Raw genomic sequence first — 27,365 nt, 5'->3', positions numbered from 1 at the left:
ATCCATGTGATGACATCCAATCGTAGTGAGTCGCAATTTTCTACCTACTTTATTAATATTCATAGGTCTGAAGGATTCAGACACACTACAGCTCCGATTTTTAGGATCCAACATAATAAAATGTAGGTTATTTCCTAAAAATCTTTACTGGTCGCAGTTTGCAACCAGTATTTTGTGACTAAATATTCATACATCTGTCGCTTAATCTTTTCCTGTCCAGCTCCTTTTTACTCCAGACAACTAGGTTGTGGTTCATTCTTTTATGCAATTCCTTGTTGTAAGGATACCTCCATTATTACCTTTTCCTCAGCGATTTCTTCTTCCTTCTTCCTTCAAGCCTCCTTCCAAGCAGTTATTGTAGCAAAACTGTTGAAAAACTTCACATCTGCTCCTGACCAGAGAAGACATGAGTCCAAAGGCACCTGTACTGCAACTCAGAAATCCTCCCCAGGACACTACTCTGAGCCTTCTGGACCATGGGCAATAAGACATCTCTGGAACACTAACCTACTGATTCTGCCTTATATTATTTATTCTTGGCTATCAGAGTAAAATATAGATTTCGGAGCTCTGCTCTTGGGTTCCTCAGATTTCAGGTGTGGCATCCTTTCCCAGGAAATGCTCTGTCTTAAAACATTTGGGGGTCTACCAAGGAAGAATGAAGGAGCATGGTGAGCCTGGATTTGGAAATAAAGAACAACGTTATAAAAGAAGAGAGGCTCTTTCCTCATGGCCACTACGCATTTCTGCCTGCATCAAGCTTTTAGGAAAAAGTGGGAGCAGGAAGAGGTTTGTGGGCTATTTTTCATATCAAAACACCATTTTATCCCGACCTTACATTCAGTAGAGCCTGGTCCACTTCAAACAGGTATCTCCAATTCAAATCCCCGTCTGTCTTCCAACTGTTGCCCACTTTCACACAGGAGTTCAAAATGGATCCTTGTCTCAATACTGCCCAGAACCCATACATATTCCATGTTAATCTTACCCCACATACATGGAGTACGCACACACTCGCAATAAATGTCCCACATGAAGGTAAATAAGGACTTGGTTGAAAAGTCAGACCAATTTAAACAGTAGAGGATTCACCCTCAGATGAAGGGAATGGTAGTTCCAGGAGTTGGGATATAAAAGGCTTGGTTTCTTTTTCTTTCCTTGCCTCGGGGAATATCAAGTGTCAACAGATTTGAGCTACTGTGATTTAGGAGCATCTACAGAGTGTTTCTCATCCCATCATTCCACCTGGAATCTGAAATAATATGTATCTGAACATCAGTCCTGAATCTTTCTCTTCTTGCAATTCAGGTAGTAACTAAATACACCTCTCATCCAGGATCAGCTTCTCCATCATCAATAAGGTGCCTCCAAGCTTGTATCGCCCATCGAGATCCAACACACAAGAGATTCTACCACCCCTTTCCCATTCCTGCTTGAAGTACATTATTTGAATGTCCCCCAGCACTTCTTCATGTGCAACAATCCCAAACCCTCAATTACGCTTCTGTTGTATACAAACCTATCACAAAAGTAACTGATGACATGTTTGGTGTGAGTGGACTTATAAATGTTGCAGGGTGATCTGAACTTGAAATGTGCTGGGAGGGGCAACTAGCAAAGGTCGTCCAGAGTGTTGAACATGTGATTATAGCACTGCCTTGAAGCATGTAGCACCATGAAGGTCGGCCTTCTGATAGGTTACCAAAGACTGAGGGAGTCCTGTGAGGAGGAGGAAGCCACCCCTCCATTTTTGAGAGCACGCATGCTTGCACTGTGGAGCAGATGGTGTATTTGGATGGGAAGAGTTTGCCCCAGTGTAGAAAATTTAGATGAGAGTAGGTCGAATACGATTTCATCTTCACCTGCTCGCAGAATAAGATCTAAGGGCTAATTGGGAGGCCCAAGGACTTGATCCTGGTGGAAAACACAGAGAGAACATCTTTTACATTCATGTTGCTGACAAGGGCAGAGCCTTGAACTGAAAGACCTAATTTTAAGGAGTATCTTGCTGCCTTTCACTCTCTGATGAGTTACAATATGGTCTCAGAACTGACAGGCTCAAGATACTCACAGCAACAGTGCTGATACTTCGGAACAGCAGAATGAGTTAGCAGTCTTACGCTCTACCTAATGGAAGCATGACACTACTTCAGTGGAATGGAAAGTACAATGGGCCTTGTATATGGGTCATACTCAGACAGACACATTTCTATTTTTCCTCGATCTCCAAAAATTGTTGCACTGCTCCTCAATTTCAAAACTATCCTATAGGTTACACAGATCCAGCCGACTGACCTTACAAAATACAAGGTTCATGCAGATATTGGCTTAAGACCGCAAAGCTGTAAGTAACTCTGGTAACGTAGATAAGTGGTTCTTAACCTGTGGTCTGTGAATCTCTGGGGGTCCGCAACACTCACACAGTGGGCCTGCCTTCTGCTTAGAACATTAAATAATGTTAGCATATTGATAAGGTGTATATGAATAAAGAAGCAAAATGTAAAACTGAAAATTTGGAAACAATCTTTAAATATGAAGGAATTTGAAATTGGAGGCTAAAATGTAGGCTGGTAGCCTCAGATTGATTCATGGGAAAAGTCAAACAGAAAATATATAATATGGACGATGGGTCAATTGAATTTATAAATGCTCCAACCTTCCTATTAAAATGTTCTTTCTTAATATTTGCATTTAATAAAATAATTCAGCCTTTGTAGAATATTTGTTTACATATTTCTGTGTATTGTTTTGTGGTACAAATCATGAAATTGCAAAAATGATTCAATGGGGTTCCCCAGATTCCAATAATGATTCAGTGGGGATTCCAAGATTCCAGTAATGATTAAGGGTAGGTCCAAAGAATTCATGAATTGATCATTTTTGTTGAAAGGGGCAGCTACAGACTCAGTGAGAGCATAAGTCTACAGAGGGGCCATACATTTTTGGTTGGAAAGGGAATCACATAAAACAGTTATGTTTTGCATGGCAGTCAGAAAATGGTTTATATAGAGAAAGGATATGCTTAAAGCACAGAGTACTCTACATGCATGTTATATTTTAGGGCAAAAGCATACATTGAACAAATCATATGGTGTATTTTTACTTTTATATTTTCTCTATATTTGTATTTTATATGTATGTTGATGTCTGGTGATTGATGGGCTTCATTTATATTTCAGACTGTGGAAAATGACCAAAATTAGGAATATATAAGCGGCATTTATGTTCACCCCAGCCACTGTTGAAAGTAAAGTGAAAATCGTGAAACAGTGGCCACGCCATCTTGTCCCTTTTAGGCCCCATCATGCACGTAAGTGGCAGTCATTTTGTGTGTCGAGGCCTCTCTGCCCACTGCCAATAGCCTGCGCGTCTCTCCCCCTCACTCCCCGGCCTCGCAAGCTCTCCCCCGCGCCCCGACAGCCCCCGGTCTCTCCTGCTTGGGCCATAAACGCACCTCTAACGCGACCCTGTCTCCGAGCCACATCCCGTGCTGAACCCCCTCGCTCTTTCATCTCGTCAAAGAACAGGCCCTTTTGATAACCTCTTCCTCCCTGCCCGATTGTCCGGCCTGATCCCAGGCCATCACCTAGCCCAACAGATGCAGTTTATTGCCCCCTACAGTAGGACCCACCCCATCAAAGGAGCAGGGATTAATCAATGCTTTCGCACCCCGAAGATCCGACTGATCACACACATCCCCGTTCCCAGCGGAATGTCCAGCTGCGCGATAACCACCACATGCTGAGATCGGGGTGGGAACTCTACTGTAGATATGTGTGGGAACGGGCCTGGACCGGGGATTCCGAGGATGTCTTTTCTGTCCTTCAAAGAAACATTACAGATGCAGTGTATGTAATAAAGCCATAAACCTGTGTATAAGAGGCCAGGCCTCAGAGATGCGGTTAGAGCACCTCGAGAAGATACCCTGTTGTCTGATTTGACGTGTTCTGCTCCGTCGGAATAAACTCCTGTTTCCTGCCTTCTGTCTCCAGCGCCTGCCTCTTTGTTTGGTAATCTCGAATGGTATGAGAGGCGGCTAACGCCGGGCAAATACTGAAGGGTTCTTGGTCGAATTCGGCCCTACCTTTTTACAATTGGCGTCCCAAACGTGGGGCCCATCAGCGACACGTGGATCCAGTGGGAGAGGTCCCAACGACAGAGTGAACGACTGCAACGATCGGGAAGTGCACCTGCCCGATAGACCCTCGTCTGGCAGCCGATCATCCGAACTTCACTGGTTCCGAGCAGACCTCTCTCGAGTGATCTACGGTCCTGACTGGGAACCATCAGGAGTGCCACAGCAATTACGGAGAATAGAGGACGATCAGGTGCTGGAAGCGGAAGACGAGAAACTGTCCATGCGGTCCGGGTAAGGTCGTGTAACACGACAAATTGCGAATTGATTGTTTGATTGTTTGAAAATACTAGTATTACTCATTTGATTGTTTCTGAGAGATTCTCTATTTGCAAACAAGCACAGAGTCGCAATACTCTGGTTAGTCTTTGCAGATAGTGAAGGGTAGGTAACGCAGGCCTTTGCCCCCATTGTAATCCGTCGTGCCTGCTTCCCTCTGCATTTGATTGATTGTTATCCAAGCATTTACTGTTTTGGAATTGGTTCTCTTTGGATGATTCTCTATTTGCAAACAAGCACAGAGTCGCAATACTCTGTTTAGTCTTTGCAGATAGTGAAGGATAGGTAACGCAGGCTTTTGCCCCCGTTGTAATCCGTCGTGCCTATTTTTATCCCTCATTTAATTGATTGTTTATCCGAACATTGATCGTTTGGAATTGGTTCTCTTTGGATCATTCTCTATTTGCAAACAAGCACAGAGTCGCAATACTCTGTTTAGTCTTTGCAGATCGTGAAGGATAGGTAACGCAGGCTTTTGCCCCCATTGTAATCCGTCGTGCCTATTTTTATCCCTCATTTGATTGATTGTTTATCCGAACATTGATCGTTCGGAATTGGTTCTCTTTGGGTTATTCTCTATTCACAAATAAGCACAGAGTCGCAATACTCTGTTTAGTCTTTGCGGATAGTGAAGGATAGGTAGTGCAGACTTTTGTCCCCATTGTAACCCGTCATGCCTATCTTCTCCCCATTGTTCAGTAGTTGGTTCAGCCCGGACCGTTATTAGAGGTAGATCATCCAGCTCCACCGGAGGACACCCCTAATAAAAAGGACATATATATAAAAATTCGGATTAGCCGTTGTATCGTGCTAGCAAACTATAACATAAAAATCGTTAGGGAAAACAAAAGGAATCGAACAAAATCAGTAGGCCACTGATGGGATCTTTTTGACCCCGCTAAAATAAAAACATTAGGAACAACCCCTCATGAGAAATATGAAACTAGTGAGAAGAACCGAGCTCGACGCCATGATGGCCGCAAGACAGCTCGGCTCCGTCGCCCAGCCCGCCCAAATAACGACAAAACCCTATGCAAATATTATAAATATATACAACACTCCAGCAAAGTAACATGTTAAAACGTTTTATTATATAACTATTTACATGGCAGCCGGCTGCAACAACAATCCCAATGCATTCGCCGTCTGCTTAACGCTGTTCCTGTCCCTCCTTCCTTAAAGTAGCAATGTTGGGCTACTTTGGGCTACTTTTTAGTTGGTTTTGGGCTATAGAAAGTCTACAAAAGCCATCAGCCAGCGAGGTAGCGTCGGTGGCGGCCTGGGGTGGAGGACCGTTGTGCGAATAGGCTGGAGGCAACCCAACGCGCCGAGGCCCGTCCCCGGATCATCCAGAGGTGATGTCCAGCAAGTTGTGTGCGGGGGATGCCTTGATGATGGCTCCCCCCTTTGTTGCCTGGTCCAGCCATCTTGTATACCGGCGCCCGGAGATGGCGTGGGGTGCCCGCGGAGAGGCGGCGCGGACGGCCCTCTCTCCCCCGCGCCCCCCCCAGGTGGAGGTTCCTCTCCTGCACCAAGACTGCCATTAGCGTTCCACTCAACGAGCCCCCGCGGTTGACTGGCCGGGGGACCCGCTCCAGTGGCTGTGGTGAAGGGCAGCTGCGGGAGGGGGGGGGGGCTCTCAAGATGGCGGCCGACACCCCGGATTTGGGCCTGGTCCACTAGGATGGCTCTGGGCTACCATGGAACTCGGATGCTTGCCTGCTCGGGCATGAGCCCCACTCTTGAAGACGTCCTCTCAGTTTTAAAGATTCTACGAGAGTCGTTGGCCCTCGACTCCCGCGGGCTTCCGGTGGGGGCAACCGCCACTGTTGCTCGACTATCCCCCATGGATATGCCGCTGCCCCGGGCGACCGCCGCCTTATCCACATCTGGTGCCGAAGGAAAGACTGATTCAACGCATCTGTGGAGGGATACGCCTGCTGTCCCGCTCTCCGGAGTGGCCACAACGTCGTCACAAGATGGTGATGCTCTCATGCTGACACCAGCTTTTGTCCGAATTACTAAGAGACACTGTAAGACTGCCAACTCGATCAGTTCCGGTGGGACCTCAGCGTGACCCGGTAGGGAAGATTTTGCCTTCCTCGCCTTTAAGTCGCGGTTCATGCCGCCTGTCCCTTCTGCTGGCGTTAACGGAATTTTTTGAACTGCCGAAAGGGATTCTGGTCCGGCCGCTAGTTATTGGAGGCATTCGAACTATACTCTAGACCCGCCTGGCCTCGACCAAAATGGCGCCAGTGTGGGCGGGACTTGCAACTCCTTATGACGATTCTAGTTACTTAGCCTTGATGTTATGGGGGATGAATGCGGTCTTTGTGCACATGGCGGGTGGGGAAGTGTACTGACTGAGCATGCGGACAACCCTATTGATGTCGGGTTTATTTACTATTGATTATTGTATTATTAAAAGCTCCGAAGTAATGTTACTTATGATACTCGCCCATGGTATGCGTATGAACGATTTTATTGTAACTGATCCTGTTATACTCTCAATTATAAAATCAACCTTCACTGATCCTGCAACCGTTTGTCACGTTTAGTTTTTTCCAATTAAATGGCTCGCTCGTTACGTACTCCTATACTACAGTAATCTCTCCTTACCTCATGCGCTTCCCGTCTGCCCCGTGGCCGGCCTGTATGGTTGGAGGCCCGTATTTGAATGTTGACATTTTTTACAATCAAGGTTTTTAAAAGAAAAATATATGGAACTAACATCGTAACAGTCATTTAGATTGATAGGGGTGTTTTTTAAAATACCATGCTCTGCGAACAGGAATGACCCTATACCACCGTAAACCTTTTCTTTTCCTCGAATGAAAACATGAATCCGTCACCCCCCCACCTTATACTGAATACCCCTGGCCTTTGACCCTCTCTTACACGCGGTCTGTACTACCGCCCTCGGGCGATCTATGTAATGAACAGACTACCATTGGTTATCTTTACCGCCCTACCAGTTCCTCTGGGCTTCAATGCCGAGACATAAGGGACTGCATCCCAAAGAGATAAGTCAAGTACGTGGTAGGTAAAAACATTTTCGGTGTTTATGAGCGCTGATGTGCTTTGAACGCTGCCCCCCCTTCTTTTTCTTTTTGCAGGTTACATCGGAATTTCAGCTGAAGTATGGAGAAGACCTAAAACCGCATTGTGTTCCATGCGAGGAAAATAGGCTAGCTCTGTGAGACGGTACATTATATGTAGGAGCCATCTCTGGGAGCATGAAAAATTGTATGGTATGAATGTGCGCATGGGCCCTGATTTGTACGGTATGAATGCGTATGTGTGGCGCACATCTGGGTCAATAAAAGAATGCTTTTTGTATGATTGAGGCGTTGATCGAACGGTTAATGGGATAGAAAAATTAAGCCCGAACATGGTACCTGCATGTGAAAGACGAATAAAAATATAGCACTTTCCTTACTTAGGAACGACTCTCTCTGGAGCTAGCGAATGGGAGAGTGGCCTACACCAGAAACTCAAAAGCTTATTTCAGTACGACGAACCCAACCCCAACCGATATCCCAAATGTACACCCAAAATAATGCACACCAGTGAGTCAAATTTATGTGCTGACTAAATAAGAAAAGTTAAGAGTACCCCGGGTTGGGGTTCATCCAGAATCCCCTTCAGCCCAGATATTAGGGATATTGTTATTTTTTAGATTTACCCCTTCTTCTTCCACCCTCATAGAAAAGTCAGAATTGTACCATTGCACGTCCGACTGATACCCCTCCTTTACCTCAGTTTGGATCATCATTTGCTAGATATTGGAAGACCCCACCGTGAGTATAAGCGCGACTGGACTAGTGTCCGACCAATTAAAAAAAAGCAGTAAGTATTTTTGAAGCGAGGTTACCAACAAAAATTGTCTACTATTAGGAAGGAAGGAGAACAAAGAGCTCGACCCCCAGAATGAATTAAAGGGAATACCGAGAATATGCAACATGCATGACAAAGTCCTTTTGCCCAAAATAGCTCTGTGTTCTGTCTTAGGTTTCCGTACTTGATGTATGTACTGTCGCGCCCTATCTGGTATTTGTGTGTACGTAAACTATGAATTTATGTTTTCCCTCAGCTTGTGTTTTTACGTGAAACCGACCCGTACTGTTCTATATGTGTGTGCACTGAATAACCTATTATTATACATGTTTCTCTCTCTCTCTCTCTCTTTATGTTGTACGTGTACTAATAGCCTATTTGGTGCACACGACGCTCTCTCCCTCTGAGGGCTCCCTTGCTCCCTTTTGAATAAATGACGACACTGTACCTCGCCGGCACAGGTACATTGGCTTTAGACACAACAGTGTTTGAACAAATTGACAGAAACAAAACGATCGTATTTTGCCATATTACTCCTCTCCTTTCTGTAAAATGATGGAACTTAATTGGCTGAGAAAGAAAGGACAGGTAAGACGACTAATGTCCCCTAATCTGACCCTTAAAAGGGAACTATATGTCAGTGGCTTTTGTTTTAGTGCTTTAGTAACACCACCCTCATCATTTGGATTACCACCGCCCATTGCACAAAAGTAGAATGCCCGAAACGTCCCCGTTTTTCCAGAATGGTCCCAGTTCTGTAACCAGCCGTCCCAGAAAATCTTAAAGACTGTAGCTGATGACCTTGTTTTTAAAGATAAATCGTTCAAAAACTGATAAAAGTTAGCCGTTGCTGTCAGAAAAGAAAAAAAATGCTTAACATATGTCCTTCCCTGGAAAAGGTAGCTGTAAGCCCATGATAATAAGCACTTCACACTTTTTATGAATTAGCAGACTTTGAAGAAAAGTATAGCTCAACAGGATTTGTTTTAGAAAAACACAAGTCTCTACTGGAGGAGCTGGTTTGAATTCGATGAACCATGTAATTGTTGGATATCAGACTTCTTGCCACGCTCGCGAATATAACAGGAATAAACACCAGACAGACATGATGTTTGAAAATAGAAAGATACTTGCAGACCTGCACAACAGCAATGATGCATGAGTTAACAGCATACACCGATGTAAGGATTACTAAGCATCCACCCTATCGTGACCAATAAACGTTTCCCCAACTACATGGGGTTGGGAGAGAAATTAAAATGTGTAAACATCTTCCCCTGCCAGCTCTCTAAAAACTTGTTTTTTTTGTACTCATTTAAAGATAACGTGCGGTCGTCGGAGGAGAAGGGCCGGACGTGACGCGCAGCCTGGCTGCAGATCGGGGAATATCTATGACATCGACCAAGTTGGAGCCACAGAGCAAAGAGTTGCGGGACAAGGCACCATTCTCAACGTGGAAAGTGAAGGAAAGAAGGGCTGTCCAGAAGCCCCTACATGTTGATGAGCTCGTGCCTAAAGTCCCAGCCCATTGTGCCCGATTGATGGGCCCACTTGCTTGAAATTTCTGCCCTCCTTGGTCCGTTTCAGACCTGATCCCACTCCACCCTCTTTTCCCTCGGCCTCCCAAAGCACGCCCCCATCACCCCTTTTTCCATATGGAGTTTTTTTTACTTGACTTAAAGAAGAAACACACCACAAAAAGATAGAATAGGGCTTGTCCCGAAAGAAGAACAGAATACGGGTACCCCGACTAAAGTACTTATGGTAGATTAGTTAGGTAACAGGATAAACAGGACTGTGGTCCGAGAGCAAAGAGTGGCCACACCCTGCAACGCGAAATCTGAATCCGAGCTGGACGCATAGCTCCACCGCCGGTGCTCAACAGTGCCAACGAAAGAAGAAAAACAACGAGAGCCTACCAGTGATGGCTCGCTGTAATAAGACACTGGAAAGACGAACCCTTTTTTTGAACATTGCCACCCCTTGACTGTCCCTTATATTAAGTTGAATTCCTCTCCCAACCGCTTTGTATTGATTACCACCCAATTGAGCTTTCAAAAACTTACATCGGTCACTTCCAACTGTACATGGATAGCTAAGAAGGCGTTAACTCTGTATCTTGATGATTGTAGAACACCAGTTATGCACATGAACATGCTGTCTAGTTTTGACCCCCATGGAGTCCAGACCTCAAGTGATAATAGCCCTTATCATGCCAGAACATTTTTGTATGACATCATGTTTGTATTCGAACGAATCTCCTACATCGTTCAATGTAATGTCCCCGCCTCCAAGGTCTAACGTATGACGCAGCTAATGTAATTTTGTATGCACTGTCTCCCCGCCCACCACATTGACTACATATGGTTATGTACGATTCTCTCTGCATTGATAGCAGAATTATTTCCATCTGCCTGTAATGCCTATGGGCTACCAAAGCGAATTGTATAACTAATGTCAGCTTGTACATCCTCACCTATGACGTGAACAGGAATGAACTAACTTATGATAAAAACTGGGAACTGTGGAAAATGACCAAAATTAGGTATATATAAGCGGCGTTCATTTATGTTCACCCCAGCCACTGTTGAAAGTAAAGTGAAAATCGTGAAACAGTGGCCACGCCATCTTGTCCCTTTTAGGCCCCATCATGCACGTAAGTGGCAGTCATTTTGTGTGTCGAGGCCTCTCTGCCCACTGCCAATAGCCTGCGCGTCTCTCCCCCTCACTCCCCGGCCTCGCAAGCTCTCGCCCGCGCCCCGACAGCCCCCGGTCTCTCCTGCTTGGGCCATAAACGCACCTCTAACGCGACCCTGTCTCCGAGCCACATCCCGTGCTGAACCCCCTCGCTCTTTCATCTCATTCAAAGAACAGGCCCTTTTGATAACCTCTTCCTCCCTGCCCGATTGTCCGGCCTGATCCCAGGCCATCACCTAGCCCAACAGATGCAATTTATTGCCCCCTACAGTAGGACCCACCCCATCAAAGGAGCGGGGATTAATCAATGCTTTCGCACCCCGAAGATCCGACTGATCACACACATCCCCGTTCCCAGCGGAATGTCCAGCTGCGCGATAACCACCACATGCTGAGATCGGGGTGGGAACTCTACTGTAGATATGTGTGGGAACGGGCCTGGACCGGGGATTCCGAGGATGTCTTTTCTGTCCTTCAAAGAAACATTACGGATGCAGTGTATGTAATAAAGCCATAAACCTGTGTATAAGAGGCCAGGCCTCAGAGATGCGGTTAGAGCACCTCGACAAGATACCCTGTTGTCTGATTTGACGTGTTCTGCTCCGTCGGAATAAACTCCTGTTTCCTGCCTTCTGTCTCCAGCGCCTGCCTCTTTGTTTGGTAATCTTGAATGGTATGAGAGGCGGCTAACGCCGGGCAAATACTGAAGGGTTCTTGGTCGAATTCGGCCCTACCTTTTTACAAGACCCCTGACGACGGGCTTCAGAGCCCGAAATGCATTGGGTATACATATGTACATATGTACAATGTCCAAGGATTCAATGTGAATTCTAATTGACTATAGAATAAGGCTTGGATAGGCATTTCTGCAGCATCTAAAGAGTGGAATTACATTTTTTTTAAAAGTATTGAAGTAATCTTGGATTGAAATGGATAAAATGATGCAAAACAATTTCGGTTTCTGGATGTTGAATTATTGAAATTTGACACTTGATCAGCTGCAGTGTCTAGAGTCTGGTAGGGTGACGACTCACCAGCTTGATATGTTAATTCTACATTGTGGGACAAAACGTTGCTGTTGAGCAGTTGACAAAAAGTAGATCGATAAGCAAAGAAAAAGTAAAAACAGAGTGCATTCCATCACCATTTGAGAACAACATACCATTTACCCATTACAATAGTTGTAACCTGTGCAGGGACTGTCACAAAGGATGACAGTCTGGTACTATCACAGTAGAGTATTACCATGTTATAATCGTAGCCTGTGCAGGCCCTGTTCCAAACGGTGACATTCTGATAGGGTACAGCAGGGAATTACCATTTTATAGTTGTAACCTTTGACTCCATGGCTGTGTGACAAAGGGACTGCCCCAAAGGACTACAGTCTGATGCCTCTTTAGAAATCCATCACAAATGTAAGGCCAACATTGTCTATACTACAAAATCAATATTTCAATAAAACAGTAGAACCTGTACACAAGGATACCACTGTACCAACTAAATAGATAGAATGCCACCTTCTAAGGCAAAATCTAATTTTTTGGGGAAAGGATACTGTTGTATGTCCTAAGGATGAATTTGATTTCCTTGTAAAATGGGAGGCGAGCCTTACGTTTAGGACTTATGTGAGATTTACGTTTTTTTCTGTCCTAAGAACCTGGGCTGCACCTCACTTTAAGTTCTCATCGGGGAAACTAGACAATGTAGCATCAATTGAAATGTCCTCCTCTGATACTAGTGGAAGTCTGGCGTTTTGGGTACACTGTGAATTTTCCTACAATACTGAGGCCGCTTAAGGGCCATCGGGAATTGGTTGCAACCGGTTACATTTCAGGTACACATGATGTGACATTCCTTGCAAGGGCCAACTGTTATCCAGATGCCAGAAACACCGTTAAATCTCCCCCAAAATATTTCTAGCTACTGTACTATCTTCCTGATCATCATGCTTTAGCAGAGGAATTACTGTAACATTTGTGACTGCCATATCGTGTTGGGGTGATGGTGGTAGCACAGTGCACCCCTTGTACGGGTGCCATTGAAACATGTCATAGTGCTTTGCAGGAAATCCATCTTAGACCCTGCCATAACCCTCCTCTTTGGGAACCCCCTCATATGCTTGTGATGGGAGCAGAATTTTTGAGCTGCACCTCGCTTAGTTTCCATAGTGACATGTTATGCCTTCCTATGTTTGACTTAAGCTCTGGTGGACAATGGCTCTTTGCCCTAGTGTACTAGATAAGATAAAAGAACGTACTTGCTTATTTGTAAATGTGGGTGAAGAGCAGTATTTTGGAGGCAGGGAAAGAGGCATATATCTGTCTGCACTGTTGCGTGTTTACAGATGCCCACCGCACCCAAATTACATACAAATGTGCCAAAGATACTACTGTTTACCGAGAGCACCACCTGTCACTATTTTAAGCTGCTGTGGTTGGAAAGTGATACAGTCTCATCTACACTTCGAATTTGTAGTTGATATCATAAAATAGTTGCAGTTTGAAAACCAATGACAATAAAATGAATTGCAGTGCCAACAGTGCTTTCGAACCAATCTTTAAAATATTAATAAGAATAAAATAAACAACGAATCATTGGAAAGAGAACACATTCACTTTCCAATTAGACAATCCATTATTGTTAAATCTGTAAAACAACAAAAAGATACTTGAAAAATATGTAGAAAGAAAATACACCTAAATTGAAATGCAGTAGGAAAAACAAGAAGTTGGAGAGTAGCAGGACAGTAGGATTAAAAATACTCCAAAATGTGGTGCGAGAATGGGATGTCTCTTCTGATTCGATGCAATTGAAAATAACTATGATCGGCAAACAGAAAGAAAAACACAAAGCTTTTCAAATGTTGCCTCCATTTTGTAGTCAATAAATCCATTTGCATTATGCTTTGAACTTCCACCAACAAGCAGATTTACCCTTTCTGTTTCTAATAACTTGTTTTCTTCTTGGGTGCAGCGTCTGGGCAGTGAGCATATGTAGAAAAAGCACTGGACTGTAGACAAATAAAACATGACATTGGTGACGCACTTAATCCTGCTAAGCTGTGAGAAGATCATTTTTCTAAGCGGTTTATGACTGATGAGCCTACAGTGCAGAAATCGCATCTTTCGGGAAGCCCCAGCCTTGGAATTGAATCAGTCCAACTGAAATGTGATCACCAGAGTCCAAGCTCTCAGATTCAAGGGCTCTGGGCCCAGATGGCCTGAATTCTGCTATTTATAGGATTATGCCAGAATGGCGGCTGTGATCTGGGCTTCTCTTTATTAAACAGTGTGTGATACTTTAGATTGGTACACGGTAGGACGATATTAGATAGCCTGTTTTAGGAAATAAAACAAGGATTTCCCTAGTTCCTGCAGACTTGAATGTGCTCTGAACATCTGCTATGAAGATATTATTTTACAATACATGGATATACAGGAGTGAGAGCACGGTATTCTCATGAGATTTAGTTGGACGCTCCACTCAGATCTTTGGGTCAGTTTTCAACCTGAAGCACTTTTGTGACCAATATTTTCACCATGAAGATTTTTGATCAGGCTGGCATACAGATAGCTGAAAACAAACTTTTTAAGGGGTCTTTTGTCCGTCCCTCAATCAACTCCGTCGTATGCCATACATCAGGAGCTAGGGCTAGGTTATGTTACCGATATTTTGAGAACAGCTCCGTTGCTTTGCTGGCTCAAAACTTGGTTGAATCTCAAATTAACCTTGAACCACCTAATTTTACGAGACTGTACTGCGCTGGATAAGTCTGTAAAAATCAAATGGTTGGCGTACGTTAAAAGTATGTTTTCTAAATTAGGACGACCAGAGCTCTATGAGGAACCTGATAAGATTCGGAAGGAGGACGTATTGTGAGTAAACCTGAATTTTAAGAACCTCTTGTCTGTGGGTCGAGAAGAACAGGAGTTATGCAAACCCTTAGTTAGGGCCCATTATTTGTTAAAAACATCTATTAACATTGAACCTTATCTGTTAATTGTTAACAAGTCATACCACCGATGGCTCCTAACTAGGTTGCGTTTTAATTTGATTCATTTTTTTTTTTTACAAATTTTATTGAATTTTTCCATCCAAAGGGGTGAGCCCCCTACAAGCCATATTTATACATAGCAATGAACATAAGTATACTGGTTGCTGCCCCGGATATCCTTCGAGAAACTATAAAACACCCAACCCAACAGCCCCCGCCACCCACCTCCTCCCATCCCCGCACCACCCAACCCGCTTGAAAGACTAAACAGGCATAAATACATATGATCACATCTCCGCGCCGACTAATCCACGAGTAGGAGTGGAGAGTCATGTGATGGTGAGTCTGTCTATGAGATCTTGATTCGTAGACATGGGAAAAATAGCAAGATCAATACCCCGATACTTGGCCCATGCTGTCCAAGTTTTCCCATGCTTCTGCAGGCAACCCCTGGCCTGAAACACCGCCACCTCGGCAGACATGCATTTGTCTAATGCGGTTTTCTAGGCCGCCACCCCAGGGGGAGACGAAGACGTCCAGAGCTGGGCTATGTCGCGCTTAGCTAGTGTGAGCCCTATCAAAAGAAGGTGTCTCTTGTAGTTTAATTTGATTCATTTAACATTGGGAGAGTTTCAAGGAAGGGTTTAATCCTGAAGATGCTGAACCTTGCCAATGTGATAATTTTTCGCCTCAGGACACGTTACATTTTATATTGTTTTGTGACTTTTTTCCTCATATGCGCATGAGATTTTTGTTACCCATCTTGAGAGGAAGGGGTTTCACCCAGGTTAGACCAGCACTAGTTTTTCTTCAATCTTTGTGTAATCCTGGTGATATTTTTAATATTGCATCCTTTCCGGTAGCAGCAGTGAGGATTAAGAATAACAGAACTTGGAGGACATTACCATTTTACGTTGCTGCTTGTGGTTCTCTGCTAGTCTCAGGTTAAGGGGTCGGAATGGATGATAGGGTTTTATAATGATTTGAAATATTGCCTATGTATTTTGACTGTTATGCCTAAAGATTTGTAATATTGTTGTCTGTGTTCCGTTTTTGTACTTTTATGATTTTATGTAATCGAATAAAGTGGATTGACTGACTGACTGACATATAGCTTCACCAAACATTTTTGAAGGACTGGACACAGTGAAGAGCTCTATAATTTGCTTCTCCTTCCTGAGAAAAGGGTAAATCTTTCCATTAGACACGGTGCTACCCTGCACAGTAATGTACACATGGAAGGTGTCAAGTGTCTCGTTTAGAGGAGCCCTGTTAGGAGGAGAAAGCCACAAATGGCAGGAAAAAAACCTTCTTGACAATAATGGTAATTCCTTATTGTAGTTGGTGGTGGATGTAGAAAGTGAAAAGGAAGGCACCACAACCACACTGAAATCAGGGGCGAGAAAGAGCAGAATGCAAGTCTTCTAGAAGAAATAACCCCAAAGAAATCCTGCTGCAGGAAAGTACAAGCAAAATCAAGGACAAAAATGTATTGAGTGGCTGATGAGTGTGATTATAAGTCAGGGAAAACAATGCATTTGAAATGCATCCTTCTCAACCCCAAGTGTCCTTATTTATGTTCTAGGCTGGAAATTATATTATAGGAAAAAGGTGTACACTATAGTGAATTGGGAACTTCAAGCAGCAAACAATAGTGAGGGGACTATCTTGGGTAGGGTGGCTATAAGGCTAGTCATGCCTATTCTTCCAGGAGAATGGTGTTTTTGTTTAATGGCATATGAAGGAAGATGAACCCCCATCTTTGACATCCTTAGTACCTTTGCGCTCTGCCAGCCACCTCTTTCACTCAGCTCTCCACAACCCCTCTAGAAAACATAGTTGAGTAGCTGCAATTTTCGAGAAGTTGACACCTGGCCAGATGGTGGGTGGGAAAGTCTCCTACCATACATTAGTCGCAAGAATAAAAGTCAAGCTATTTTCTTGTCTGACACAACCCTTGGGGAGCACACCTCCACCAGTGAGTCTTGTTCAGTTCTGAAATGCGACTGTGTGATTTGTGATTAGGTATACATCATACACATATGCCAGTAACTTTTGTATGGTAATATTTTTTACTTAAACAGAGTTATAAACTGTGACTTGAACTTTATGATAGAATAGACCACTTGCTTAATGAGGCTTTTTGCCATAGAAGATCTACAGATAGTTACGTTGTGATTCTTCATTAACAAGGTGCACACAAATCAATAGGTTTGTGCACAGCATTTAAGTTGAGTCTGGCTTTCTCTGGCGTCTGGAGTTCAGAGGAGGACTTTGGAGCATGTTAAGATCATAACTCTGAAAAGGGTGGTGGTGGTGGTGAGAGGGAACTATGGCTCTGATGAGAAACAAAATGTGTGAATCATCAAACTCTCCAGAAATGGCTGAGTAAAATGCATGATGTTGGAGTTGGTTGGCAGTTCAGTATGCCATATTTGCTGACTGGCAGACGTGCAGCTGTTTTTTAAGCCATGTAATTCAGCATGTCTCATTTGTCAGATTTCATTACCCTATTGGGCACTTAATTAATAAGATCTCCTGATCAGCAAATTATGTACTGATTTTATAGTTAAATTATATTTAACCTATTACATTATTTTTTAAGTCTCCATACATGGATTTTTTGTGTAACCATCTTTGCAACGAAAAGCCTTGAATTGCCTGAAAGAGAAACATTATTGAATGCTGTTATTTAAAGATGTGATATCATCTGATATTTAAAATGGTAGTCAATATTTTCTTCATTACACCCCGTATAATGCGTTCTCTAACTATTTACAACTATGATGTAGTTGGATACTTTTCAATGCATTATGAAACGTAATGTTGCTTCTCTTATGGTGATTTATATCTGATGGTTGCCCATTCTAATAATTAGAAGGAGGAATATCGTTTACCTGAACCCCCTGTAAAAGCATATTGTGTACCTATATATTGGTATACTAAGGAATTTATCTAATAGTTATTTCATTTCATAATTTCACTTCCAAGCTGCAATTACTAGGTAATTAAGCAAAGGCTGAATTTAACGAATCATGGCTTTTATGTGTGGTTTTAAAATGTTTTACCTGTACACATTTATAGGCAGAACAAGAAACAATAAATTGAAAGGATATAAACAAAACCACCTCAAAGAACTTGGAATATTATACATTTAATTGACTATTCCATAGCCATTAGGAAAAAGAAGGAACAGAATTCGGAAACAGGATGCTCCATCTTCACAAATTCTGATACCAGTTATATATTTTTGAAGTCAGTTGCTGCTTGGAAGAAGTGTTGCCTCATGCTTAAAAGGGTCAAAACTAGCTTCTGTTTTAGCCTGAGACGTTTTATTGAAATAAACAAATCACTTCAACCATAAAAAAAAAAAAAAAAAGCATCAGCTTTAAAAAAAAATCCATAAACCTTTTGAGTATCTTTCTGAATTTAATATGTATAAAACAACAACTATAAGATACATTGAATGATTTTTTAAACATGAACTCATAACTTATGATCAATAAACAGTGAAAATATTAAAAGTCGAAACATAAAATGTAATCTTCGCTTACTAAAATGAATGTTTGATTTATTGCATAATTATGTATTTGCCTGTTGTTAACTAATAACTGTTTCTTTTTTTGTATCTTCCAGGTATGTTATATCTGAGATGTCTATCAATAACAATGTCACCAAGCATTCTCTTTATGACTGTAGTCAATGGAGACGGTAGGAGTTTTTTCTGCTGTTGACTTTTAACACTTGGTTGTCTAATGCTGCATTTGTTCTGGTGCCACATTTGGAGTACTTTTTGTTTTGTTACCATTTTCTGGCTGTTAGCTTTATCACAATATTGATATATTATAAAATGCTGTGTTCTGTTTTTTATATTTTCTTATTATGTTTTTGTTGATTGCTATAGTGATAAGTTATGTCTCTTATTTTTGTTGTAATGTATTTTGAATATTAGATTTGTGAGCCAGTGCCCAGGGTTTGGGAAATCCCATTAATAGTTGTCTATTTCATTGGCAAAAATAAAATATAATGCAGCACTTTTGTGTAAGGTACAGTTTTCGGAGATGAAAACAATAAACTTAAACAGTGGGTGAACCAGTTTTTCTTCTGTGTTTAATAAGAAAAATAGGGTAACTGTTTTATGTAGTATTTACGTGCTAATTTTACATCACAGAATACATATTCATAGGAGAGCTAACTTTGCTAGAAGATAGGATGAATAATTTTAAGTTATGTGTTTCAAATGTTTGTGGTCCAGTAAACTCTAACGTTGCCTTTTGTGAAAATATTGGTAATCAACTGAATTAATATTCTAGTGATACGTTGCTAGTTTGTGAGGATGTGGGTATTGCAACCATAATCAGAGCTGTTCATGGACAGAAAATCATCTTCTACATATATGCTCCTAAAAAAACGAAATGTTTCTCAAAATAATTATGGTAGAAAGAGTGTTCTCTGACACTTGAAAGAGTTATACTGGTGTACGGTTCTTAGTCAAGGATTTATACAATTTTTGCAAGTACAATTTAAGATTAATTTGCCTGTATTTTGAGACTGAGGTGATTTTGGTATCCTATGATGTTATTTCATTTCTTGAACAAAGGATATCAATAGATGGCAGTTTAACTCATAATTGTTTAAGGAAGCTCGATTTCTTTCAAAGTTTAATGATTGCTTAAGAGATTTTTTTAGCTTTAATATTATGGTAGATACATCTATAAATGATTTGTAGGACACATCGTTTTCTTGAGATTTCATAATAAACTATGTACAAAACATATAGAAGACTTCCAAACATGTGATAAATGGAATGCAGCTAAAGGAACATATTGTTTTTCCGCAAAGGCACAAAACTCCTTAGCTGATTACTTAAAGGTTAAGTTGGAGCTTACCAAATAATCTATTGAATATAGGTGTGGATTTCTTAGTAAGGCTAGAGCAAACAGGATATTTAAAACGAAAACAAATAGAAACGCAAAGGTCATTTGTTAAAGCAATGCTTGTTGGAGAGGGCAAGACCCGAGTTGCGAATTCTAAGAAAAAATTATACAGTTCTAAAAATGTTAATCTTTAATGATGATCTGGAAACTACTTTACTTATATTTAATGGCATGTTCTGAATCCTTAAAAGTTATCTATTTTGAAGAATGATTGAAATAATTGCTGTAGAAATGACTAAGGCTGTTGGATTGATTAAAAAAATAAAACCCTAGGCCTGCCTTACAGCAACGTTTCAAAAATGGCGGGAATATCTCTGTCACTCGGAAAACATGTTAGATGAGAACGATATAGATTTTCAAGGGGAGATTTATACCAACCCTTGGGGAGTCCGCCCTTCTGGCGGAAGTTGAGCAAATACTATTCTTAAAACTAGGTAAAGTGTTCCTTTTAACTTTTTCCCCTGCTGCTGCTGCTGTAACCATTATTAGGTACCTGTGCAGGCAGCCAGCCAGCAGCCGCCTGCCCTGTGCGGCAGCACGTTTGTGGGGCAGCGCCATCAATCCTGTGTGTGTGTCACAATTACATTCTAATCTCCTTACAGGATCTCTGAGCCCGGAAACCCCAGCACAATTAAATATTAATCAGAGTTTCTTCTGGAGCCCCCAATCATCCATCCTTCATCAAGTGTAAACTTCTGGAAGGGCGAGATTTTGATCGATACCTTAGCACTATTGATCTAAACCTCGATCTGGTCGACTGAACCTTTGTTGCCTGTCTTTAAGGTACAAGGTACATCTATTTCCAAGTTAGTTCACCCAATAAAGGACTCTACTCCCAAAGATCACAAACAACTTCTAGCTTTCAAAAGTTTATTGTAAGGAAATGATAAGCTGCAAATACAGGCATCTCAGAATGAGATTCACGAGATACACAGGTCCAATTACATACATGTGCTCTCGGAAAGCCCTCAGACGAGCAACGGAAATCACTAACACAAGTTCTAAGAATAATAAAGCTATCAGCATTGACGCATATCTCTCCTTCATTTAAGTCGGAGGAAAACGCACAGGTTAGGCTGTCCCTACCCTGCTCTAGATGGTATCCCTACTTAACCAAATCCCAACCTAACAAAGGTGTCAGCAGTGAATGACCCCAAGGGAAGTCACTCACTCTAAGTCTCTTGGTGAAAACCTATAGTTCTCCAGTCATGACCCCTCTCTGCCTACCCATCCGCTCTCTAAAGGGTCCTCAGGTATCTGCTCTAACTCCACCCAGGGGTGCTGTCCCTAATACAAAACAGTCAACAACATTTGAGACGCCCCTTTCGAGACGCCCCTCACGTGGTGTAGCTTCTGGCTTTTTCCATGATGCTTTGTATTGGGCCTCATACGTTAGAGTTGACCTTGCTTCTCAGACTCTTCTCCGGCCCGCTGATACCCCTTAAACATTCCGGAACCCTCCTCCATGTCTGGGCCGTCTACTGAACAGACCTCTATTCATTCATTTATAATTGGATCCCCCCTTTCCTCTTGCAGACAAATATCTGCAGCCAAGAACCCAACTCTCATAGACTTCCAAAATAAAGGCTTGCAACATTTCTCAGCCCAGACATGTACGTGTAAATCAATGTTAAAACATTTCAGGCCTACAATATTTCTCATAATGATTATAGCATTCAACTTCTTCATTAATTAAAGCATGTTAATACTCTTATTCTATTATTCAGTAAACATTTTTATAAATCCTGGCCCATTAATGCAATGACCAAAACATTAATACAATCTGTGTCGTGAAAAGAAACATCTTCCCTTTCCCTCCAGCTCTGGCCCTGAGGCCTACCACATTCTGCGTTTAACCACCTACCATCTTACATTTTAACAGCTACACGACATGGATTCAAGAATAATCACATCTAATAAATCATATAGTGTCACACATTTCTGTATTAGTTCCACTTCTACTTAATCTCTATATTAGCTACACGTTTAGAATATAATTGCAGATACTATTAGCACTCATGGCATTTCTCCTCATGATTTGTGCTTACTACAGGTAAGTGTGATGCACTCATACATTTAGGTCAGTTTGCGCTCTCTCAGTTCCCCCCTTTGATGACCTCTCGGGGTCATCACTAACATTTAAACTGCAGTTATTGGTAGCATAACTTGCCTCTGCGCTTCCAGAGCCCTCAGACTCCTGTACTGATTATCTTGTATGGCAGCCAATCTCTGCAGCTGCTCTCTTTGGGCCCTTTCTGACCTTCTTGCTCTGTACCATTTGAATACCCTCACCAATCCCCACAATATGATCCCACAGATCAATATTATGATGACAGGTTTTAGAATATACCACACAAAGCTTTTGCCCAAGGTGGAAAACCACCCTCCAACTGCACTCATTCCGTGGCCCACCTTTTCCCAGACATTTTCTTTACTCAAGTCTTCGATCTCCTTGTGAATATCAGTTATGTTCCTAATAACCTTCTCAAGGGGTTTTGAATTGTCTGGAATGTAAGTGCAACATTCCTGGACCTTCAAAGCCTTACAGACTCCGCCCTCTTTTGCTAGTAGGACATCTAATGCAAGACGGTTCTGAAGAACCATAGCCCTTATCGATTGCATCTCTCCTTCTACCAGCATTAAGGACTGAGCAGTGCTGGCAGACAACCTGTCGACAACTGTTGCCAGTCGTCTAATTTTAACATCATTAAGGATTACTCCCAAAAGAGGGAACATAGCTCCAAAGACATCTCCAACCATTTCTGCATCACCTATATCTCTCCTTCCCCTCGAAGATGTCTTGCCCTCAATGATCACTAAGTCTTGTGCATGATATATTTTGGGGAAGACAATTGCTAAGTAACATGATCCATACCAGTTGTCAGGTAGTCTCACGTAGGCATTTCTTCCACATACAAAATACACATTTGGAATCACTTGCATTCCCTTCAGGAAATCTTTAGTATAGTACTCTATATTGAAAGCATGTTCACAGTCGACTTCTCCAACGTATACATTTTCATAATACGTTTTGGCTCGGTGAAGACATAGCTTTCCTCTCTGCGTTTTATCTAAAGCTATTGGACCACTACTACCCTTTCTCTTGTGTGCCTTCTCTTCCTCGGTCCAATCTGTTTTCCATTGTCCTGATTTTTTCAAAATCTTTTGTCTCCTATAACGATCATCCACTTGCCCTATGAACTTCTTCTCGACTTCTGACACCTTGCATGTCAGGTTATTTCTACGGGCATGTGAAGTGTCTAAGGTAATCCAAGGAATGAAGAACTTGGCCAATCTGTCTTCACTCTTCCAGTAATCCCATTTGTTCATCTGCTTATAATTTGGGACTTCTGGCAACACTGAATCATAATTGGAGAAATAGTATTCAAAACTATCTCTCTCATAAAATATACTAAGCAATAAGCTACATGTAATGCCATATGTCAGCGGGAGGTGATGATATCGAATTCCTTCATCTACAGACGCCGGCAACTGCATGCAGACATAACAATTCTTAACCTCCATGGCATCCACGTATTCATATAAGAGTTTAGCATAAGCATTTGACCTAAAGTCTCCTTGGGACTCATCTACGTGTAACCTGCGGGCTTCTGCAGCTAATAACGCTTTCTCTTGAGTGTTTTCCCCTTTTTCACCAACAACAGTAGGTGAAAGCGTTTCTACAGAATTCACATCAGTTACCTTTGCCTCTTCCTCATGTCCCTTTACATAAGAAATTGTTACCACTAAAGCTATTAATATTATCACTCCTACTATTAGTGTACCTATTATACATTTTGCTCTGCGGTTCGGGGTGCCGGCCTCCATTTCGTCAGACAATATGGCTCTCTCTTATCTTAGCAAAAGTTCTTTTCCTCTCGTTCCTTTACAGTCTCTTTTTAATCCTTTTGTCTTTAGAATCCACACAACTGGAAGCTGACAACCTTCTCCGCAAAAGTCCTTTAACAGTTCAATAAAGACAACCCTAGCCCTTCTCCATCAACTCAAGGGAAGTTCCCTAAAATTTTCTGCTTCCTGGGCGCTAGGTAATCTTCTTTTTCTGCTTGCCTTATTTACAAAGTCCTTAACAGTCTACTATCAGATTTGTTGTTGCAGCTTCAATAGCATAGTTCAATATTTCCAAACGAAGATTGTGCTCTTCATGTGCTGTTATCGTTGTACCAAAGTCGGGGAATTGCAATTCTGAAAGAAACATGTGTTTTAACTTGCTGAGGCGGGGAGGTCTGGGGAGCATGAATGTTAGTGACCCTTCTTGTTCGACACCGGGTACCAACAGTCGTATTTCCACGGTGATAATGGGCTCAGAACTGGACACCACCACCGCTCGGATCCTCCCTGTCTCCGGTTTCACAGACATTTGTCACCAGATATGTCCACTCAGGTGTGGAGTATCTTCTGTTAGGCACACGCACTCTTCTTGACCTTCTTCGGTCCGGTGCTTCAGCGCCCTGAGCACCTTCTTCCGGGTCTGAGTCTTCTGATATCGGAGGAAGGGTTACTTCTGGAGTTGACCTCAGGCTAGAGCTCCTTCTTTGCGGCCAATTTGCTTCTCCACGTGCCCTTCTACTCCTTCTCCTTCTTGTCTGTTCTCTCTCTCTCTCAGACCTGTCTGTGTCTGACTCGTACTCCCAGCTACTTTCTCCTTCTGTAGCGTCGTCTGTTTCACTGTTGTACTGACCGTCCTCAGCTTGGTCAGACTCTTCCCCTGCTTCCGCTGGCACCTCTACAGCTTGGCTAGCCCCCTCTATGGCTTCTCGGTCCTCTGCTGGACGTCTATCCGAGAGAGGAGCTGTTTCTTCCAGAGGTGCTGGAACCCTTCGCGTATGTGACGCGTGGATCCAATTGGGCAGGCCTCCCACCTTCACAGCTGTGTTCGTGATCAGGATGATCTGGAAGGGCCCACGCCAACGAACATCCAGACAGCTTCTTCTCACGTGTTTTTTCACCAGGACCCAGTCCCCAGGATACAGGTCATGGCACGGGCCCTGGCACGATGGAACCTCGGCAGCCTGCACCTGAAGGGACACAGAACGAATGGCGTCAGACAGCCCCTTACAATAGTCCAGGATCATATCATCTGTGATATTTAACAGTGCAGCAGTTGGGACAGATGGCAGCCTCATTGCTCTCCCCATTAACACCTCATGTGGTGACAACCCTGTTCTTCTGTCTGGGGTACTACGAAGGCTCATGAGGACCAATGGCAGGGCGTCAGGCCAACTCAGGGTCGTTGAGGAGCACACTTTTGCTATTCTGGCCTTGATTGTGCCATTGATCTGCTCCACAATCCCTGAAGCTTCTGGTCGGTAACTGCAATGCAACTTTTGGTCGATATTGAGCGCTACACAAATCATCTTCACAAGCTCGCTGTTAAAATGCGTTCCCCTATCTGATTCCAAAAAGGCCGGCACCCCGAAGCGCGGAATGAGTTCTCTGAGCAGTAACTTGGCCACGGTGAGGGTGTCGCACCTACGTGTAGGGTATGCCTCAACCCATCTGGAGAACACACAAACAACCACCAGGACATAGCGGAGGCGGTTGCATCTTGGCATTTCAATGAAATCTATCTGCATTCTGTTGAATGGACCTCCAGACCTTCCTATGTGACTCAGTGTAACTGGTGTTCTTTTTCCTACGTTCAGCTGCTGACAGGTCACACAACGCTGGCACACTGCTTCTGCTGCTATTCTAAACTTAGGATTGTACCAAGTCTGCCTAAACACTCTCAGCATAGCATCTCTCCCTAAGTGTACGGGACCATGTATGAGTCTGGCCATTGGACTCACCATCTCATTGGGCAACACTGCTCTGCCGTCTGCTGAGACCCAAAAATGGGACTCACCCATTACACATCCTGCCTTTTCCCATGTTTCCTTTTCAATATCAGGAGCATTTTCTTGCATGTTTGACAGTTCATCCCAAGTATCAACAGTTTCCAATATCATGGCTAATTCAGTTCTTACATTTATTCCGCCCACTTCCACCTCTGTGAAAGAGTACCCTTGCTCCGCGCAATACCGCGCAACTTCATCTGCATATCTATTGCCTTTTGAAACAAAGTCCTCATTTCTGGTATGTGCGGTGCACTTTACAACTGCGATACCTGCTGGGCATTGCAACGCCTCTAACAACAGGCGCACAAACTCTCCATTGCGAATGGGAGAGCCTGAAGAGGTCATGAACCCTCTTTGAGACCATAACTGCCCATAATCATGAACTACCCCATAGCCATATTGGCTGTCGGTGTATATGGTGACTCGAATTTGATTGCTTGCTAAGCAAGCACGTGTCAGGGCAATGATCTCGGCTACCTGAGCGGAGTGTACTCCTTCCAGGCACCCAGCTTCCACAACTCCAGCAATTGTACAAACAGCGTAAGCTGCTCTCAACTGCCCAACTTCGTCTCTTACACATGAGCCATCGACAAAGAAAATTTCGTCTGGGTCGGTCAGTGGCTCATCTACGATGTCGGGTCTGGGTTTGGTGCATAGTTCAGTCACATCGAGGCAGTCATGGTCTGTACATTCATCATCATCATCGATATCATTTGGAAGTGGCATCAAGGTGGCAGGGTTCAAAACAGAGCATCTCTTGAGGGTCACATTCTCTGCAGCAAGAATAACTTGCTCATATCGCGTGAGCCTGCTGTTGGTCAGATGCTGTGTTTTGGTCCTGGTCATCAACAGTTCAACAGAATGGGGCACGCACACCTCTAACGGGTGCCCCATGACGATATTTTCACATCTTTCAATGCTGACACCCGTTGCAGCAACGGATTTGAGACATCCGGGCAACGCTGCGGCTACTGGGTCTAAAGTAGCCGAGAAATAAGCAACTGGTCTACGGGCATTCCCATGGATTTGGACCAACACAGACAACGCACAACCTTCTCTCTCACAACAGTAAAGAAAAAATTGTTTATTGTAATCAGGCATTCCCAATGCCGGAGCACGACACAGGTCCTCTCGCAGCTGTAAGAATGCCATCAAACAGTCTTTGTCCCATGGTACCGGATCGCTCACCTCCTTGTGCGTCAGTTTTTGCAAGGGTTTTGCTTTCAGTGAAAAGTTCGCGATCCACTGTCGGCAATAACCCACCATCCCTAGAAACATCCTGACCTCTCTCTGTGTCTTAGGCGCATTCATTTTCATGATCGCCTCTATCCTGTCTGGTGACACCTTTCGTTTGCCTTTCTCTATTCTGTGTCCTAAGTACTGCACTTCTGTCAGGCAGTACTGCAATTTTCCCGGGGACACCTTGTGCCCATTGGCAGCTAGGTGATTTAACAAAGCAATGGAGTCCTCCCTGCAAGCTTCTTCTGTTTCTGACGCCACGAGGAGGTCGTCTATGTACTGGACCAGAACTGACTTCTGGGGCAGCACTAGACTTTCAAGATTTTTCTTCAAAAGCTGGTTAAAGATCGATGGACTCTCTGTATACCCCTGAGGGATACGACACCATGTTA

At 43.1% G+C, this 27,365-nt stretch overlaps 1 protein-coding gene across 2 annotated transcripts in view; it reads left to right on the top strand.

Moving 5' to 3' along the window:
- The window catches only part of PLCL1 (phospholipase C like 1 (inactive)), a 506,778-nt gene that overhangs the window by 20,871 nt on the left and 458,542 nt on the right, over window positions 1-27,365 (top strand). The window contains exon 1 of one of the 2 annotated variants that reach the window (XM_078680509.1): window positions 18,578-18,653. The exons of the other annotated variant lie outside the window; for it this stretch is intronic. Coding sequence (XP_078536635.1) covers window positions 18,645-18,653 — 9 coding nt within the window. The 5' untranslated portion in view covers window positions 18,578-18,644. Of the gene's footprint in view, window positions 1-18,577; window positions 18,654-27,365 lie in introns of those variants that run through there. 2 annotated transcript variants of the gene reach the window in all.

This window comes from Lissotriton helveticus, chromosome 3_1 (assembly GCF_964261635.1).
Source record: "Lissotriton helveticus chromosome 3_1, aLisHel1.1, whole genome shotgun sequence".
In the NCBI taxonomy this organism is placed as follows: Eukaryota; Metazoa; Chordata; class Amphibia; order Caudata; family Salamandridae; genus Lissotriton; species Lissotriton helveticus.
This window is presented reverse-complemented; position numbering and strand designations above follow the sequence as displayed.